At 37.3% G+C, this 20,897-nt stretch overlaps 1 protein-coding gene across 1 annotated transcript in view; it reads right to left on the reverse strand.

Annotated features, from left to right (window-relative positions):
- Nucleotides 1-17,758: 17,758 nt before the first annotated feature.
- The window catches only part of LOC139152494 (hemicentin-1-like), a 30,729-nt gene continuing 27,590 nt past the window's right edge, over nt 17,759-20,897 (reverse strand). The window contains exons 12-14 of the mRNA XM_070725651.1: nt 20,686-20,781; nt 19,978-20,256; nt 17,759-19,348 (exon numbers count right to left, since the gene is read on the reverse strand). Of these exons, the coding sequence (XP_070581752.1) occupies nt 19,344-19,348; nt 19,978-20,256; nt 20,686-20,781 (380 nt within the window). The 3' untranslated portion in view covers nt 17,759-19,343. The remainder of the gene's footprint in view (nt 19,349-19,977; nt 20,257-20,685; nt 20,782-20,897) is intronic.

The following is a 20,897-nucleotide window of genomic DNA, read 5'->3' on the forward strand; positions in this document are numbered from 1 at the left end:
CAACCATATACACTAATACAGTAGGGAGGAGACCCCCTCTACTGTCTATAATTCAACCATGGACCCTTTTAGGGTCTATGATACAAGAGTGCCTTCAATGTTACAGGGGTGTGCCGGGTTTCCTTGATAGAAGTATACAGACCAGCAAAAAGGCGTGAACTCTGAGATCGAAAGGTCTGGCAAAATCCTGCAAATCCTACCTGCGCAGACTTCCTACTCAGGCATCGCCCGGGTCAACGACCTACACTCGTATTTGTTTCCAGTAAAAACGGATATGTAAAGCTATAAACAGAACAATTCACTTGAATTGCATCCAAGTTTGTCAGTTTTATGTCCAGAAATAGTCGATAGAGAGTTAGTTGCTCTAGCATATCCGTCCACGGCCTCCGTTTTGATCTGGTCCTAACAAAGAACGGGAGGACGTCCGCGCGGTGAGAGACTTCTACTCCCTCGATTCCGCACTTCCAAGTATTACAAATAACTCAAATGATGCTATTAGAGGAGCCAGTATAGGCCCTATGTATATCCCGTTTATCTAGGTACAGACAGTGGAGCGGAAGAGGCTTCGGAGTTCAAAGCGGACTTATAGATACTGGACCGGGTGAAGTTATGTCTGCCATAAGTCTAAAAATATGTACGCGTAATGGCTTTCCTCTAAACGCTAAACCACTTAATACCTAGTGCTTCATATAACGTTTACCCTACAGGTGTAAATGTTAATTTACAGTTCCACATTCATATACCATCTTCAAAAACATGGCATGAAATCCCTTGTGCAGCAGCAGGATAGAGATTGTAAGTATAGGTAAAGAACCTTCATACCAAGAAATAATATTTTGAAGCGACCGCCCGCCGTGTTTTTCAACGACAGAAAGAAATTGCGTGTTGCAAGTTTGTGATCGTTTACGGTGGAAATCCTTTGCTCTGTAACACAATTCAGTGATAGACAACTCCCACACGCATCCTTCTTACAATAAAAGAGTCAAAACATCAGCCCCTAATTCCCAATAGAACCCCCTGGCATGCGTGTTCGGTTCACTGGTTCTGACTATTGAGTTCAAGTTAATTGAATTGGGTTCTTGTACAACGGGCTATAATTACCATGGCATTAAATGACAGAGTGACCCTTTGTGTGCAAATTACGGGGCTATCGTCCAACTTCCTGTGTGGCCAACGCCGGACAAGTAAACACTCTCTGCATCTACGATAATCCGTGTGGATCACGGGTTGGCCGGGGGCCGAACGAGCTTTCGTATATTTGTAAACTTCGCACATGCGATCCCAAAACAGACGACAACATATATGGCCTACTTGAGTCTTTCATGCAATGATCATGCTTCCTCCGCTTTGTCTATTTTATATTGTTTCGTGAAAGATTTGTTCAAAAATCAGAAAAATGAAGTGCTGTTTGTCATGACTTTTTCACGGTTCACTGTTTCAAGTGAATACAGATCACTCAAGTACGGTTTACTACTAATGCACCCAGGCCACTGGATATGGTTTTGCTCACACTGCAGTTGCCACCATATCTTTGTATCAACAGTAGGTCAGGACAAGTCCTCGCACTGGCATCATGACATGGACAGAAATAAAAAAGTCAGTGGCTACATGATAAGGGGAGAACCATTTGATTTCTGGGGAGGGACTGGAAAATTTTTGGAAAAAATTGTCTGCAGATGAAGAAGAAGGGAAAAAATGATCCAGTAATATCTTAATGCAAAGAATTATCACAGGGGATCCGGAGATCTGATTGTTGTTGTTGTTGTTTGTATTGTTGTTTATGTATATTAGTCGTGTTGTTGTTGTTTACCAATAAAATTCAACGAACATAACTGTGTTGTTGTTGTTTCAAACGTAATGTAGATGTCATACATAAGAAACGCTGCAATGACACTATCATTATTTGACCCGATGCAACTCTCTGCCAACGTACACTCTCGCAACAGTTATGTTTGTTGAATTTTATTAGTCAACGACAACAACATGACTTATAAACATAAACAAAAATACAAACAACAACAACAACAACAACAACAACAACAGGGAGTAAAACAAGAAACTGCATTGCATTTTAGAAACGACAGACTTTCGAAACTCATCATTTAAGACTTTGGGAGTAAATCAGTTTCGTACCATTTTTCACATTGATCAATAAAATATGCCTTTTTTCACTTTTTTAATTACGTACAATTTGCTCAATCTGTAAAGTAATTCTTCACTATAAAATACCAGGTCGGTCAACCCACTGATTTACAGATGTTATGATCAGGTGTTATACATGCAGGCCTACATATACTACTCTTAGGTAATTCGATTATAATGGTGTGGGACAGTGAAATCTGTCGCAGTTGAACTCCGGCTACGGTTTGTAAATTTTTCTCGTCTCGCACATTAGTCGTCCCCTTTCTCCACTTACCGCCCTGCTAGCCCTCTCCCTATTTTAAAAGTTCCTCTCTGATCCCCATTTCAAAAGTTCCTGAAGTTCCCAATCAACACAAGCTCCCCATCACCCTTCCCTACCACATCCATTTTGCCTTGTTCCTCGGCAAACGTCTGCTTAGCAACAGGATAAAATCGCAGCTGTCAAAATTTGTCCTGCCCGCCGAGTAATGATTTCGAATACCGTTTGTACGCGATCGGCTTTGCCGCTCCTGGCTAGCCAGCGTAGGATCTCGGGTCTATGCTAACAGTAGTGATTCTATGGACTGGTGATGTCACAAGTCATTTTACTTCATTAATACTTGTCGCTTTCTCGGTTTCAACCAATAGTGGCGCCCTCTGGACCTTAAACACAAAAAACGCAAACGCCATGATAAAAAGAGACACGACCATGTTTACGTCATTTCCAGTCCCCTATAAAAATTATTTACTGATTTCCAGACTACTAGTTGTCTAATGTTGAGTTACTGTAAGAGTTTTTTTATGTGTCTTGCCTTTGTGGCGCGCATCTTCGTCTTGTGCGAAACTATCATAAGAACTGTTCATTAAACTATTGTGTAACATCCTGTGGATTTAAAGTATGGGAAGCGGAAGGGGGAAGGGGCATTGTTTACGTGTAAAAGAGCTTAAAATATACACATCCTTCAAATAAGACTCTTGGCAGTTGTTGTTTTGTATCTGCGAGGAGAAAGTCATCATGAGATAACAAAACAGAGGAACAAGAAAGCGGGTGTCATGCGTCGAAACTTCTTGCAGGAATGTCAGGGGGGTCGAAAATTGAAATGTTTCATTTGTTTTACTTCGTTTTTAAAGTGTTTGTTCCAGACTGTTGTCATGATGTTAAAGATTTAACCGCGTCGTAGCCAGCTAACCTAGCAAAAACCTTAACGCCTAAAAATGAGTTCATAAGCCATTTCTTGGAGGACGTGGCGGGCGCTGAATTGTTTATTCTCATGCGGAGAACTAATGGCGGGAGGGTTTCTTCTGAAATGTTCTCCACAAAAGTTGTATATAAAATTTGTTTAAGATATGTATGTTTACAACACCCTGGTTACAGTGTCTCGAAGTCAGCTTGTCCTGATTTTTGGAATTGTTTGAAAGCTTCACGTGATGTTTTTTACACGATTTGTTACGAAATTTCGTTTATGTTACGAGGGATGGACTTCACATTTCATTTGATTGGCTGAAGTCTATGAAGTTTCAGGAAATACTAATCGACGGTTAGCGTCGATCATTAAAGGAACAATAGCCTTAACTTTTGATGATCTTGTCATCACTTTTGTTCAATAATACTTTCTTATTCTCGATGAAGTATGTTGCGATGTAACGTATTAGCCTTGCAAAGTCAGTGCACCGTTAAAAATGAATGTTATCGTTTAATGAACGAATTCTAGGTTCAACTTGGAATATTGACCCAATGGTCAACAGCAACAACGACAACAACAACAATAACAACAACAACAGTTGTCATCACACATACATACTGTAATTGGCAAGTTGATCTCTAGAAATTTCAACTAGAATTGCAAGTCAGACTCTACGGTTTTATAAAGAAGAATGTGTCAAGTGGACAGATCTTCGGAATATCAGTTTTTCAATGCCCTTCTGGTCTATCGCTTTTAACCTAGGGGTCCAAGCTACGGTAGTGAGACAAATTTTAGTTTGTCAACGATCAAAAATTTCATATTCCCCACAGATTTAATACAGGCATGGTTGCCTTTTTGATTTTCAAATATCGGTGAATTTTAGATTATGGGTTTTCGAGACTGTAGTACGGTAACCACAGTTGCAAAGTGACCGCGATTTTTATTCTTTTTAATTGGAGAAAGGATAAAAGTTTTATTGAGAAATGTTCGAGGAAAAAAGCTTTAATTCTTTCCCTTTCGAGTCGCATACTACCTTAATATCGTAAACAATAAATTGATAAATAAGAAATTGATGGAATAAATTACAGGCAATTCTGAGTTTGTGTTTATTGCGTCAGTGAATAGAGCTACATAGAGGCGCGATCGTTAACCAATTGGCGACCCTGAATGAAAACGTGCCTTCACGCAAACACAAGACCAACACATAAGATGGCCAGAAACTTATTATAGTTTACGACAACAGATTCGGTCCGTGACCTTTGTTACACAATGTACAGGCCTTAGGTGCCTATAGTGTACTTCTATACATTTCAACATTGCTCAGGGAATGGGAAAAACCGTACCCTTTACCAACAGAACAACAAAAAAATTGAAACTATACGTCAAATTTTAGCAAGAATAGATCGTTAAACGACGAATGGAGCCAATTGTTAATTAAAGTGCCAGTAATGCTAACTTTTGATGATTTTTTTCATTATTTTTATTTTACATGCCAATATCAAAATCTTACTCTACTCCTAAAGGAACATTGAAACGCCCATTATTTAGCTTGTCACCATATGCGTAAAATGCACTGTTATTGTTTACATTTGAATTCGACAGCTACGTTAAAATATGCATTGGAGTTTTGTCATCCTTCTCTTTCAGATGAGACGATTTTCCCGTCGAGTTGGCAAAGAAAGTAAAGTCATCTCCCATAAACCCTACAGAGTCCTTGACTGAATTAGTTACGAAACAGTATTCATACATCGCATTTTAGGGCCCTTTAGAAAATGAGCGAGTCTATTTACCAAATACAGTCACGGCTAGCAAACATCATAGCGGCGATACAGCGCCAGCGGTAACTTAAACTTCCAATGATCATACTACGTGCCCGAATACAGCTGTAACGTCAGAGGGCATCGTCAGTGACGTAATATCACGGCACGGTAACTCTCCACCAAGGGGTAGAGTGCCCCAGGTAGGGCAGCCGTGATCCCCGATGCCTTGAGTTAAGACATGACGTCACACCATTGTGACGCCATGGGTGACTGGAACCAGGGCCAGACTCGTCGCTCTCGCCTTCAGGCCAATGTCACTTTCTACTGTACTATTTGTTTGTTCACATCATTATCGCTTCCGGCTCAGCGTTATTCAGGAAACTGGCGGGACGTTCACTGGTGCAAATGTAAATACAGCTTCTGTGCTGAGTGTAAGCGACCGAACAGACGGGAGGCTGTTATGTACAGTACAGAAAACGTATCAACTAGGGGTTTTTCATACTTAGTAGTCGGGTGTGGTATGTTGTCGTTCTTGTGTGCTGTTCATACTTCTACACATATAGTCTCTTTCAACGTTTCAAGGCTTCTTTCAGTCTCGACACGGTGTTTTTTTTTGTGGAGGGACCGTGGTCTCGACTATCTCGAGTGACTCCTCAAATCGTTCTTTGCCTAATCCACTGTGCGTGAAACGCAAGCCAGACAGTAAACTTCATCAACACAATACTATGGCAACAGTATGATCATTAAAACGGTCACATAAAGTGAATTTGCTTCCTCGGGGTTCAGAGGTATAAAGACAGTCAATGACACCACGCAGTAGACCATATCTCAGAAACCTCTGCAGACAGACAAAACGGAAATTGCAGAACTTTACTCGTATTAAAAATTGGACACTTATATACCGCTTTATACCGTGCGTAGGTCACAATCAAACTGTGGAGATACTGGCAAAGGGTTTCAGAATTATGGTTTGGAGTCTGCAAAGCTTAAAACCCATTGTAACGCCCTAAACTACAGGGACAGGACAGTCAAAAGGAAGAATAAAAGAAGGTATTGCTGTTGATTCTGCTGGCGATGATGATGATGATGATGATGATGATGATGATGAAGAAGAAGATGAAGGTGATGATGATGAAGGTGATGGTGGATGTGGTGGTGGTGGTGATGATGATGATGATGATGATGAAGATGATGATGATGAAGATGAAGGTGATGATGATGATGATGAAGGTGATGGTGGTGGTGATGGTGATGACGACGACGACGACGATGACTGATGAGGATGACGACGATAACACAGATGACGACAACGAGACGACGGCGATGATGATGATGATGATGATGATGGGATCACTTAAACATAGTTTTGAAAAAATCTCAGGACACACAGAGAGCAATGGCCATGCATCACAAATTTTTTCTACTGTATTTACCGAAAATTATTATTGAAAAGATTATGTTTCACATGTAAATCTACAAGGTGTTATTAATAATAGCGTCATTGACGGTTTTAAACTCTGCCTCCTGAAAATGACAGTTTTGTATGCAATCAGGTCGACTCTGCTACCATATCAGTAAAGGATTTCATTTGAACATATATACGCTCTGTAACTAAAAGATAGTGAAAGTGAAGCTAAATGTCTCTCCCGCACAAAAAGGAAACTTTTCTTTTGCTTTCAAACATTCCTTATTCAGGTAGCATATGACTCGGTGACAGATATTCGGACTTTGAAAGTTTTTACAATCCAATTGTGAAACTGTCATTGGAAAATTGTAATTTTCATGTCTGCTGCGGGCCTAAGTGTCCTATTCTGAAGCATGTGGAATAACTTTTACTTTACTTTGTTGCTCAACAACACACTCAAGGAGTGTGGTAAGGCAAAAATTACAAAACTCAGCAAACACTGGATGAAGCTGCTGCTGGGGGAGGAACTAAAGTACAAGAAATAAATTTGGCAAGAGGTAGTTTATCTTTGTGAGTAAAGATATACATGAACTTTTCTCTGTCATTCAAATCAAGAAAGCCAGGATTATACAAACTTGTGGATGAAAATAGACTATCTCGGTAAGTTCTGTATTTTGGACATTCTATTACAAAGTGAAATTCATCCTCAACTAAAGACTTACAATACCTGCAGAATCTTTCATTTGCAGGAACTTTTGGAATTGACCTTCTACCCAGTTCTATTTGTAGGTTGTGATCCGAAATTCTTAGTTTTGTCAGCCACCTCCCATAGGTAAAAGATCTTATATCTAGCAAGTAACTTTCAAATTCAAATTTTGTCTTAAATAGTCTGCAAGTTCGAAGCTTATTCCTCTGCATTCCACACTTCCTTGTATCATTTTAGATGTTTCTCAGTCATGTTTGTTCATAAATTTGACATAAACTATCATATACATGTACATTATTAACTGTGGAATTGATATTGCAAACACAAGACCATATATCACTCCCACTGTAAGAGTTCAATATGCTTTGTATATAATTAGACCAATCTGAATTCAACCTGGATGTATAAGCAGATCTCAGTAAGATTTCATTTGATAAAACCAATCTATGCCAGTATTTGAGCATGTGCTTTATCACCATAAAGTGTATTGGATATCTACCCAGCTCTCCAACAACGCCATCAGACGGTGCATGTTTAGAGACTCCTAGGATAAATCTATAATAAGATATACTAACATCATTGAGAAAGTTACATTTGTCATTAATTTCACGTCCCCATATTTCACAGCCATATGTCATAATAGATAACTGATATTCCCATAGTCTACCCCTTCCAGGAAAATTAGAAAATTACCGACGGAGAGATCCTGGACCAGATCATTAAGTATATTTTTAACAGAAATACGTTTGAGGCTATGACTTACTATATAGACACGCTTTTTCATATTGAGACTTTGCAACATTGTAGAACAGAGAACACGGGAGAGGGCTGGTCTTGAAAGCGTTCTGGTTTTTAAAACATCACCTTCAGATATCTCGAGGGGGAAAACAAACAACCCCATGGCATGGGAAATTTTCAAGCGACACCAACCTTGGCATAACTATACATCGCAAGCCCTGAAGACATGCACCCCATAGGTATGGATGCGAAGCCTCGCTTCGGGAGGTGCGGAAACAGCTGATTCATGTGTAACCATGTGTAAAATTAAGGAAACTGTATAGGTGTGAGTACGTCTGTACTGTACGCGATTTGCAGCAAAATTGCAAAACTCTGACATCTCGACGGTAATCGTTCGATAAAAGAGAATAGAGTGTTACACTAAAAGGCTATGACTGATATTTTGCGGAGCTCAATGGACCTGATATAAAGATCTTGGTAACAATAATCCATTTTGCAATGGCTTTGGTTTGGTGTTCTCCATACATCAGTATATTTTATGACACTCTGAATAAACGGCATACATTTTAAGTGTTTTGGAATTTTCCTAGACTTGGCTAAAGTTGGTGAATTTAAAAAGATAAAATTGTTTGCAACAGTTTCTCTTGTGCCGCTTCTATGTCATACAAACCTATTTGAAATTTTGCAGCCCAGGTCAGGTTTTCCTGTCGATCGAACGAGTTGCCTTTGATTCTGCGCAGTAGTGAGTTAGTTTTTGCCGGATTCAGTGTGATTTCGGGTGAAATTCCCGTGTATCGCGTTCACCCAAGTCATGGCGTTCACCCTGCTCACACATTCCATATGAAAACAACACAAACCATCGCATTCACCCCACTCACACGGTGAAGAATCACAGACTTAGAATCAATGGAAGTCTAGGATTTTCATTGCAATCAACAGGGTTTAATTTGGGTACGTCCCAATAAAACGATTTTTCCTGTAACTCGTTCTACACCATTTAAATTTAAGTCAGTATGCGCCTCGAAAATTAAAGACTTTTGTTCAAACTTCTCAAAGAAAACTGTCAACCGTTCTCTTTCAAAATCAATAATAAAAATCTCGAGTCACTGATTTTGATACCATAGAAAAAAATTAATTTGAATTTATTTGAATATTTGAAATTCAAGATGGCCGCTATCCTTCTGTACTAACTCTATGCGAAAACTTTCAAAAACTAAGACTGTGTAAATTTTACTTTTTCCGAGAGCTTAATTTGGACAGGCACACAAGAATTTGCCAGCCCCTCCCGGCTGTAATGATTGAACGCTCCCATATTTTCACTTCTTTGAAAAATGTGTGCAAAGAAATACTTAAATAATTTCTTTCATTGGACACTAATATTGAAGAGTATGAATACGATAAATTAAAGACTTTTGCTCAAACTTCTCAAAGAAAACTGTCAACCATTGTCTTTCAAAATGAATAATAAAATCAGGGTTCACTATGCAGATTTTGATATCATAGAAACAATTAATTTGAATCTATTTGAATATTTGAAATTCAAAATGGCCGCTATTCTTCTGTACTAACTCTATGCGAAAATTTCAAAAATTAAGACTGTAAATTTTACTTTTTCCGAGAGCTTAATTTCGACAGCCACACATGGATTTGCCAGCTCCTCCCGGGTGTAATAATTGAAAGTTCCCATATTTTCGTTTCTTTGAAAAATGTGTTCAAAGAAATACTTAAATAATTTATTTCGTTGGACACTCATATTGAAGAATATGAATACAGTATACTTGCCGTTGTTAATATTGGGTGCGTCAGTCTAGTTCTATAACCGAACAGAGGGGTTACCTGTACATGCTACAGGTGTTTACAGCAAGCGTCACTGATACTCGATGTCTTTTTTTACTGTACAACGAAGGTGTTGTGGAGTTGCAACAGTATAGTTTGTATGGGTTGATCATTATACTAAAATTTGCTAAAATAAAGGTACCGCTCCCGACGAGAGAGAGAGAGAGAGAGAGAGAGAGAGAGAGAGAGAGATTCTTTTCCTCCTGATGTACCAGACTTAAACTATCATTTTGGTGAAGATGTCTGAAGCTAATCTGGTTTTCTTTTTAAGTTATACTCTTGTTTTTATGAGTAATTTGTGATATTGCAACATTCAGCTATAGGGCACCTAACACTTTTGAGAAATTTGAAGATCCAATCATCCAAAATTAGTTCCAATCGTGTTTTTATGAGTTCGGATGTGATGTGAATACTTATACATTAGTTTGCAGACCAACAACATGCGCACTTTACGTAAATTAAGAATATTAATGTTTATTTATTTAGAAATGTGCTAACAAAAAGAGAGTGACTCCTCTCCCTCCGGTTTTTACCAGCCCACCCCTGTTGGAACACGTGAACACTCCATAAAGTGGTACACAATTTCTGTTCCCGGGAAACAGATTCAAATATGCATGCCTGTAACGTGCTGTATTTATCAAGTGAATACTTGTTCAATTACTCAGTGCTTCTAGAAAAAACCTTGACAGTCACCTTGCTCTACAGAGTCAGTTCTATTCTATTTTTAACCCGGAAGCAGTCTATTTCATTCCGGAAATGTTCAATATAGCTTACTTTCCCTAGATGCGGTATTACTATAATGTCTGAACAGTCGCATCATTTGATGGAGCTTTTAAGCACCGTGTTGACGCGAGACTGCACCATTCGACTCCAGAAACTTTAAATGAGACTTGAGCTGATAAATTGGAGTACAGAACCAACTTTTCATTGCACGTATGGAAAGAACAAACGTTCGACAATTTTATTGCTCTAATCGTCAATATTCAAAATATGATGTGAACTGGAAATGCTCCTGTATTTCAGTGATATAAGTTTCGTCAACTTTGATTATTCAGATATCTATCTCTAATTAGGAATGTTCATTAAATATGCAAATTATTTATCAGCTGAAGTAAAAATGTTAAAGTACTTTCAATAATAATAGATCATAATGTCTTCAACGTACGTAGCAGGTTTCGTAAACTTTAATCAAATCAATTTAGATATACATCCTTAATTATGAAAGTTCGTTAAATATGCAAATTGGTAAAGATAAAGTGTTGCAGACGGACAAAGGTGTCGTGCTATGGGAATACGAAACCTGAGAACACATGTCAATTTTGATTGCATTATCAAGAGGAAAAAATCCAAAATGGACACTGGTGGCGCTACTAACAATACTATTACAGCTGATGTAAGTGTGAATCTGCCCGCAAGCCACTTTTGCCTTCACGAAGAGCTATGACGGGTTCAGAATCCCATTCGAGATATCCTCTACATGGTGTTCTATAGAGGGTGACACCTCGCTGTCTTATTAACAACAAGTCATCGTTGATAAAACAGTTCCAACTTGTTAATGGGTACTGTGATTACAAGTCCTTGGAGAGGATAGAGTTCTGTTCATTGATTGGGTCTGTGATTAAGAGTGAGTTCCATGGTGGTGAAACTGTAAAACCAATGTGGGCTGCCACCCTAATTACAAAATGTCAGTATTAAGGCAATTAGTAGTAAATTGACAGGATGTTGCCCAACATTTTTGCATTCTATTATGACAATGAAAGATTATCACCTGTACCACATTTCATAAACAATACCGCTAAATGAATTGTATTAGCACTGTGAGGTCAACATCTGTACCAAGTTTCATCAAATTTGATTCAGTATTTCTGGATATGTCCCATATCCTCTAATGGCACACATGAAAGTTCATCAAATATGCAAATCAGCAATCTATTGACATGATACTGTTTAAAGCCTGAATAGCTGAGAATGTGTAACATTACCGATTTCAAAATATCCTCAGTTTTCCAAGAGTTTTCTTTTAATAAGACCCATTAAAGAATGAAAAAGTGAGTAACACTGTCATAAGTGTCGAAAGTGGCATATAAATTCAAATACTTTAACATCATTAAAGATTTCCCGCCATTTACAAAAACTAATCATGTGACAGATCTACAGAAAATAAAGATTATTACAACAAAATGTTGGCTATTGTGTGTTGTGCATTCAAGTAAATGGCATCACGCTTCTTTCCTTTATGATCACAATATGTATGTGAAGGAAATATTGCATTTTTGTACTTTTCTATGGGGTGCCATTTTATGAGTGTGGCAACCATTAATTATTTAATCTGTATCTCGTAGGCATGGTCCAAATCAGTGAGCAGTAATACTTCTATACTTGTCCTTCAGTTAGCACATTTACAAAAACCAAATTTGGTTTGAAAATAAAATCATGAAAATAATGTATAAATTTGCAGCTTCTGGGGCTTTAATGTCTTTGCACAGTATTACAGTACTGGAAGATCAAAATCTGTACCAAGATTCATCAAATTTTCATGCAGTATTTCTTGATATAGTTCACTAATTTGGAAGTTCATTAAATATGCAAATTAGCTTTTAATTCAAATGACACTGATAAATGTATTCATTCAAATGTTAAAGCAATGTGAGGTACACATCTGTACCAAGTTCATGAAATTTGATGATATCAGCCTAATTATGAAAATTCATTAAATATGCAAATCAGCAGATAATTGACATGATACTACTACATATCAATGGACATCACCAAATGATCAATATCTGTGCCAAGTTTAATCAAATTTGATGCAACATTTCTAGACATATCACACTAATTATGAAAATTCATCAAATATACAAATTAGCAATTAATTGACATGATACTGCTTAATGTCTTGATACAGTCTTACAGTACTGAGAGATTAACATCTGTGCCATTTTTCATTAAATTTGATGCAGTGTTTCTGGAGATAGAACACTAATTAGGAAAGTTCAGTAAATATGCAAATTAGCAATTAATTTGCATGACACTGCTAAGTGTCTTTGTACACTATTATGAGACTATGTTCTAAAGATCTGTACCAAGTTTCATTGAATTTGCTGCAAGTATTTCTAGCTATATCACCTTAATTACAAAAATACACCAAATATTCAAATTAGCAATTAATTGATGTAATACTGACATATCTCATTGTGTGCTATCAGAACTCTTTGTGAAGAACATCTTTACCAAGTTTCATCAAATTTAGTGCAGTCGCTCTAGCAACAGAGCTTTTTTTAAGTCATTGTCAATGACATAGTCCCCGTCTTAATAAAATGGCTGTGTGACGGCCATATTGGATTGGATCACAAAACAAATCGACATGCATATGACGTAGGGAGTAATCCTTGTATCAAGCTAAAATAAAATTGCTCCAGGCACCTCTGAGATATCTCTGTGAACAGACGGACGCACATACACACAGACATGACCGAACGTATAAGTTCCTCCTGACAATATTCTTCGGGAATGAAAAAAAGAGAAAATAAGCTGGTGAATGAACAATTGACACTATTTTAGGTGTCAATTTCTGACTGATTTCTAAAGTGTTTGTGTTATGCTGTACAATGTATGAATTTTGACATTGACCTTTCAGATATTACATCCAATCTCCCCTGTTTGTTATGGTGTAGGCTGGACCAATCCCATTGAGCTTTCAAGTTGGACCATTCCAATGAAGACCTGCAGGTATGGCCAATATCTCTACAAGTCTAGAAATTATTTGGGCAGTGTGTGGATCAACAATGTCAGTTTTAAAAAAATACCGCAATTATACGGTGTCGCTCAAATTTGATCAGAATTGGTATATACCAGTATGGGTACCAAAGATCAACAATAAATATTGTTTCTATCTGTTCAGTGCAGGAAAATTCTATGTTGATGTTATGACAATGATTTCTGCACAGTACAACCAGAAAAACAACAAGAAATATTTAAACCAGAAAAAAAAAGAATGACAAAAGTAAATAAGGTCTGAAACTTTTGGTACTGGAGGTCAACTTTAGCAACATGCATAGCAGAAACAGTTAGTCCCTCTTAGTTGGACAATAGACAGTCTTTCCTTCTCTACTGTCTATGGTTTGAGCTGCTCTGTTAATATGTAACACTTCATAAACAATGACAGGAAATGACTCAAGCCTGTTTCAGACACTGGCCATCACTCCTGCACATTTGCAGGATTTCACTTTTTCTTACCTCATTTGCACATTTTTGACACTGACATGTTCATTTGAACAAATTCACATCTAACCCCCTGCATCTACCTGTACACCAAATACTGAGATGGTAGCTTTGGCGGTATGGGAGCCTTTGAGTGTGACGGACATACATCCACACATACATACCCACAAATATACAGACATACAGACGCCACCAACTCATCATATATAAGCTCTTTTTGGTATTTATATACAAAACCAAACATGAGCTAAAAATTAGTAATCAGGAATGTACTTTTCAGATTTTGATACACTACAATCTCAGTCTTCTCACAAAAGTATCACTCTATGTACATACTCTTCCCATCCCCCTTGTTCACTACCAATGGACTGGTCCTACTTGATGCAAACCAATGGGGATGCTCCAGGGAGTTCAGTGAAGCTGGGATGGACGAATGATATGGCTGCTGAGGAGAATAATAGGTGAGAGATACCAGTGCATAGAAAATAGCTCCAAGGGCACTGTTACTCCCAATTCTGGAGAGGGTAGGGCTAATAGTTGCTAAAGATGGATGTCAAGGCTAAAATGCTGTATCCATCAGTACAGAGTTATGTTGCAATGGAAAGGAAAACATATAGATACAGGGATATGTATAATTGGGGAGGGAAGGCTGTTTGGACCTGCAAGAACAGTTTTAACCCTTTGAGCGCCAAAGTAAACTTTTTGTCACATTTATAAAATGTAGCCCAGTCAATTTTTTTCAGATTTTGCCAAAATTTTGATGAAAACCTATAGCCAATGAAATTTGATGTCCGTTTGGTCCAAAATAATAAAAAATTATAAAAATTGTTAAAATGTTGCACTAAAATTTTGGTGGGAAAAATTACAGCACTCAAAGGGTTAATGAATTCATGTACTCTATAATCAACATACTGGGCAAAAGTGACAGGATTGGATTGCAGTAACTTTGTCTTTGTAGCCAAGTCTATTACTGATTGGATTGGATTGCAGTAACTTTGTGTTTGTAGCCAAGTCTATTACTAATTGGATTGGATTGCAGTAACTTTGTCTTTGTAGCCAAGTCTATTACTGATTGGATTGGATTGCAGTAACTTTGTCTTTGTAGCCAAGTCTATTACTGATTGGATTGGATTGCAGTAACTTTGTCTTTGTAGCCAAGTCTATTACTGATTGGATTGGATTGCAGTAACTTTGTCTTTGTAGCCAAGTCTATTACTGATTGGATTGGATTGCAGTAACTTTGTCTTTGTAGCCAAGTCTATTACTGATTGGATTGGATTGCAGTAACTTTGTCTTTGTAGCCAAGTCTATTACTGAGAGCTCTCCATCAGCCTAAGTCTTGCCAACAACAAAGTTGCAAAATATCCGGTGTGAATGAAGCTTTCAGTGTCAGCTACCGAGAGTGATATAAACCACATTGGTAACCCTAATTGCTTGATCATGGCAAACAGATCTTTCTTTCCTTTTTCTAGATATGGAGGAGAATTTCGCAAATCTCTGAATATGTAAAAGCTATCATCAAATCTAAGCTATTCCGAGTTCAGCAGGATTCAACAAATCTCCAGCTTTGTATGTTTTGCCATCAGTTTTACAATGCCATAAAACTCCATAAGCTGTATCTTTTGGCTATTTTTTCAGAACTTTCGTTTTGTGGTTTCCCTTCACTCTCTGCATTAAATCCCTGAACTGTAATTTAATGCCAAGTATTTGGCATATCAACACAACCTATATGAGTATAATCTACATTGCTATTGTTGGAAATTGTATTCAAGTCCGGACTAGAATTCATTTGTAATCAATAAACAATGATACAATGATAATTACATACAAGCTGTTTCGACAAAAAGAATACTCGAAATTTCAGCATGACAAACGGATTAGGGTCAGACATGGTAGTTGATATACAGAAGCAGAATACTGAAAAACTTGCCACAAGTTACAGCTTAATATGTCCCTTTAAGGCAACGTGCACTTTATCACAGATTTGTTTAAGCTGAATTAATTTTTTGTCAATTACAAAAACATATTTGGTACACATTTGGCAGCCCGTCAATCAGCATTTCTTATCTCCCATTCACAGATGTAGATTTTTGCACTTTCCCATTGTATATAGATAGCTCTACAGCCTGTATTACACACCCCTTCAACACTGTTGACAAATATGAATCTGGTCAACTATTGAAATGCATTACCAGCTGATGTAACAGATTTTTTGAACCAACTCTGATGGCATGAAGAACATACATATGCCTGTATTGGTCCTTGTGACACAGGTTTCTGGAAATGTTTGATGCAATTTTGTAGAGCCTGATGTTATGACATTTTGTTTTTTGGGGTTCTTTTGTCTGTTTTTGTCAGGTTTCATTTGTTTCTGTTTCTCTGTTGTCAAATGAGCAATTTTGTTGTGCCTGATATGGCATTTGGGAATGTTAAGTGATTGTTTCTGTTGTCTGTGTTTGTCATGTTAGACATATCTCAGTTTCTCAACCTCTGAAATTGTGGCAGTTGATGGTAAGATAGTGATTTAATTTTTTACGTTTTACTAGTTTTATAGTGAACAATTGTTTGCAACATCTCGGTGCTAACGTTTTGACTTCAGTTTTTCTTTTGCTAAAAGTGCAAATTTTGTTTCTGTGTATTAGCACACATTTTCATTAGGCACTTATCACGATCATTGAAATCTGGATTTTGTTGTTTTGCCTTGGTAGCAAACTTTTCTTCAACTCAGTCTCGTCTTGAAATTGAACAAATATGTTGCTTTGATTTGTGCATTGCTAACAGAGTACACTCTTGTTTAATATTCAGAATTTTTATGTTCAGTTACAAACTTTGGTCCACTTGTTCTAGACTGTTGCAGATTTTTGCTGTATCAAGAAACTCTGGATCTACTTTTTCTCCACTTTCCTCAAGTTCTTCTCAAGTCTTCCTTTGGTTTTACTTGCTACAATCTGTCTTGTATGAATTTTTTGGTCTTAGACTAGTTGTCTTTCATTAGCTTTCATAGACTTCTGTTCTTTTCAAGTTTTTGTCTTGTAAGTTCTTGTGACTAACAAAATTGGGATCAAGTCTTCATCTTTGTTTATATTGCAGTGGATAATTTTTCTGGTGCTTTTTTCCCAAGCATTAGTGGTACAAACATAATCATGTATTGCATTGTGCTTTTTGTATATTTGATTTTTGTTGTGAACCTTTACTGGTATATGCCAAACTGTCACCTAGTTAAACAAGCATTGCAGTATCATAGGTGTGGACTATTTGATTTCAGGGGAGGGGGCAGGTGAGGAAATGAGTTTGGCAACAGATCTTTTTGGTTCATCCATGCAGCAAATTTTTTTCAAAAGGTCACCTTGAAGCAATTTTTTTTTGCCTAGTAGCTAGATTATCAGTATTTTTTTCAACAAAAAAAACCCATTCAAACACAGTCTTTATACAATACAATGTTCTGACAGTGACAGTGGCTGTAAATCTTGTGGATTTTTTTCAGAATTAACATGTTCAATGTATAAATTTGTATTTCTTGTTCTACTCTTGAGAGTTTCTTGAAATGCCCTGGGATATTTAGCTTGTGAACAGGACAAGTATACATGTGAAATGCAATGACATCATGTACAAATGGATCTCAGTCCAGAATAAAATTAAATTGTGAACAACAACAACAATATGGGATATACATGTATAATGGCTGTACCAGTAATTCTTGGTATAAGTCAACATGGAGAGTCAAACAACTATCTGTAGTGACACCGGACAAAAATACTGAAAAAAATCCAGCAAACATTACACTTACTTGCCTTTAACATTTAATTACTTTATTAATGTATATCTTTGCACATGCACATCACTGACTTTATTTCAAAGTTACACAACCTCCAGAGATGAAATGAGATACATTAAGTCAATTAAGTCAATGATGGGCACACAGTCCATGTAGCCGACAATGAGATGCAAATGATATGCGGTAAAGGTCTCCTCGACTAACTTTCAGCTGGTTGCTCACTTTCTACTATTTTTATAGTATTTTATACTAAGGCACAGACTTATTCTACCTTCAACTTAAAACTGATAGTGATTTTGTAGCTCGTTCTTTACTATTTTTCATACTTTTTGGTAGCCGGTCACAGACACTTCGTGTTCGTGTCGGCTACATGGACGATCTGCCCAATGATGTCCCTGCGTGATGTACAGCACATAGCATGAGGGGATGACTGGTCTTTACAATGCTGCAAACTAGCCACTGCCTTCTCTGGTATTTTCGATCAATCCATCATAGCACATCCTATGGTATAGCGGTGCCAATATTTGGAAATGATTGGTGTTTAGTTTGTGAGTGCATCATGGGGGCCTTCCCAAAATAGATCCTGACACTTCTTAATTCTGTAATATATACGAATCACAGGACCATGCCATAATTAACCGTTGTAGGCGGTAGCTCTCGATACTGAAGACAAAATCTACAAGTGTCTTGGGGTACATGGAAGCAATTTCTTTGTACAGCCTTGAAGCAAATTTTTTCCATTTTTTTCAGAAAATCCTCAAGCCCCGCCACCTGAAATCAAATGGAGAAACTTCCAAACACAAACCTATGTCTATCAAGGTAAACAGATTTTTCTCTGCATACACCAAATACATGGAGAGATTTCAATACACAACCATAACTCTGAAACCCTACAGGAAAATGAAAAGATGTTTTACTTCTATCTTCCAGTACAACTGGTGCATCCACTTTTGGAACAACTTACAAAACCAATGACACAGGAGTGATGAAATTGAGATCAACTTTTAGTATTTTCACTTTGGTGCCATATCCTATTCAGTCTTGACCCTAACTTGGCATCTTCCACTGAAATGCAATCCTAATTGTGTGTACAAAGACAGTGGTATTGGCCATGTTTACTTATAGATGCACACGACAGATGGCAGGAAATACCTAAAATATGAGTCAACATGAAGGCTGTTCCAGGAGGCCATACTCTTCCCCATGCTTTTCTAATAAAATCTGTTTTTCATTAATTTCATAGCTGTTAGGAAGATTTGAACATTCATTTTCACACCTCTACATCTTCAGTTACAATCACATCTTCCCATCAAGTATCACTGTGATGGCATGCTACTGTTTTCAAACCTTTACTGTTGACAGACACTTAACAAACACAAAGTCTAACAACTCTCTCTACTATCTCTCTACTATACGAATATGCTCCCCAGCCATATTACATATGGCATGTGAGCATAATAAAGTAAAAATACTACAAAAGATACATAATTATATGGTTGATGTGTGTCTTCTTTGTTGTCTTTTTTTATGCTGAATTGTGATTGAAAAGTGATCATCAATTTAGGCCTCATCTTCATCTTCTCCTTCTTCTTCTCCTTCACCCTAAACAAAAAAAAGATTAAAAGAAAAGATTACAAAATAATATTTATTTCCATTTCACTGCAGCAGTTTGCACTTTGGAATGAGCATAACTTGCTTGCCATCTTTTTGTAAGAATATAATGAGGATTACCCTAGGTCTGTTTTGTCAGTATCAATTTAAAGCCTACACCGCTTTATGTTACTTACAATTTCACACGCTATGGAGCAGTTTTCAAGGTATGAGATCATTATTTTTCAAGCTGACAAGTAACATTAGCTTCCATTGATCAAAGTGAGCAATGATACTGTGTAAAATGCATAGGTTGGTCAAAACAGGTAAAAATAGCGCCAACAACACTACACATCTAGATGCCTAGTATTATCGGCATTATATCAACAACCTCACTTCCTGTGAACTATAGACAGCCCCTGGAATCAATGTGCAGCATAGCTATAAGGTGGATCTACAATATTTATGCTTCAGTTAGGTGGGTCTACAATATTTATGCTTCAGTTAGGTGGTTCTGCAATATTTATGCTTCAATTAGGTGGTTCTACAATATTTATGCTTCAGTTAGGTGGTTCTACAATATTTTATGCTTCAGTTAGGTGGATCTACAATATTCAATGTACCAGACTCCCGGTCCTTACCATTCACTGACACCTTTGTGTCAAATTTACTTTCCCCAGCAACGTTGGATGCCAAACATGTGTACACTCCGGCATCAGACAACTGTACATCTTTGATGACTAGACTTCCGTCATCTGCCTGTTCCATAAAGTTGATGAGGTTGAAGTCAACTGGGACGTTGTCTTTAAGCCATGATATTGTTGGTGGTGGGTTTCCAATCAGTATCTCACAGGTTAGGGTCAGAGTGTTGCCTCTGTTTGTGTTAACATATGGTTTGCTCAAGGCAATCGATGGATGTACTGGAAAGGAGAAGGAACGGCTAAGTTATGAAATACCTAATTCAATTGGTCATTCCTGTTCTCCTGTCTGTATTTATATGTTCATAAATTAAAAGTAATGTGCAAACAACTAGAAATATCCATCATGGTGGGATTTGTCATACCAATAGACTGACAGAGTGATGACATTGACCCTCTTGTGTGTATCTGGCGCAGAGGGGTGTCAAAATGAGGGCTATATGCCATCAATTCATGTTGATGTCAATAATAAATATAAATGGTTATTATTATTACCTGAATGTTTTAAAGAAGTTTGGAAAGTCTTTGGTATATGATAAAAAAGCAAGGAAAAGTATGACATTCTTCATAACGTGTTACTTTGCTACTTTGGGGCACCACATTTTAACAGAAGATATCAGCAGATACTAAGTGTAAAGAAAATTAACTTACAAAGTCCTGTAATTCTGAGATATGCCATAAACTCTTTCTTTCCAAACTTATTGCTGACAACACATACATAGGTACCTTCATCTTCTAGTTCAAGGTCTATTGAAAGAGAAATGGTAAAAGTCAAGATTTTACGTCCATCACGCCAACACATCATTCTGATTGGACTTATAAGCTTACTCCAGCTCCGGTAAAAAACTTTTACAAATGCAAAA

Source organism: Ptychodera flava, chromosome 16 (genome assembly GCF_041260155.1).
Source record: "Ptychodera flava strain L36383 chromosome 16, AS_Pfla_20210202, whole genome shotgun sequence".
NCBI classification, from domain to species: domain Eukaryota; kingdom Metazoa; phylum Hemichordata; class Enteropneusta; family Ptychoderidae; genus Ptychodera; species Ptychodera flava.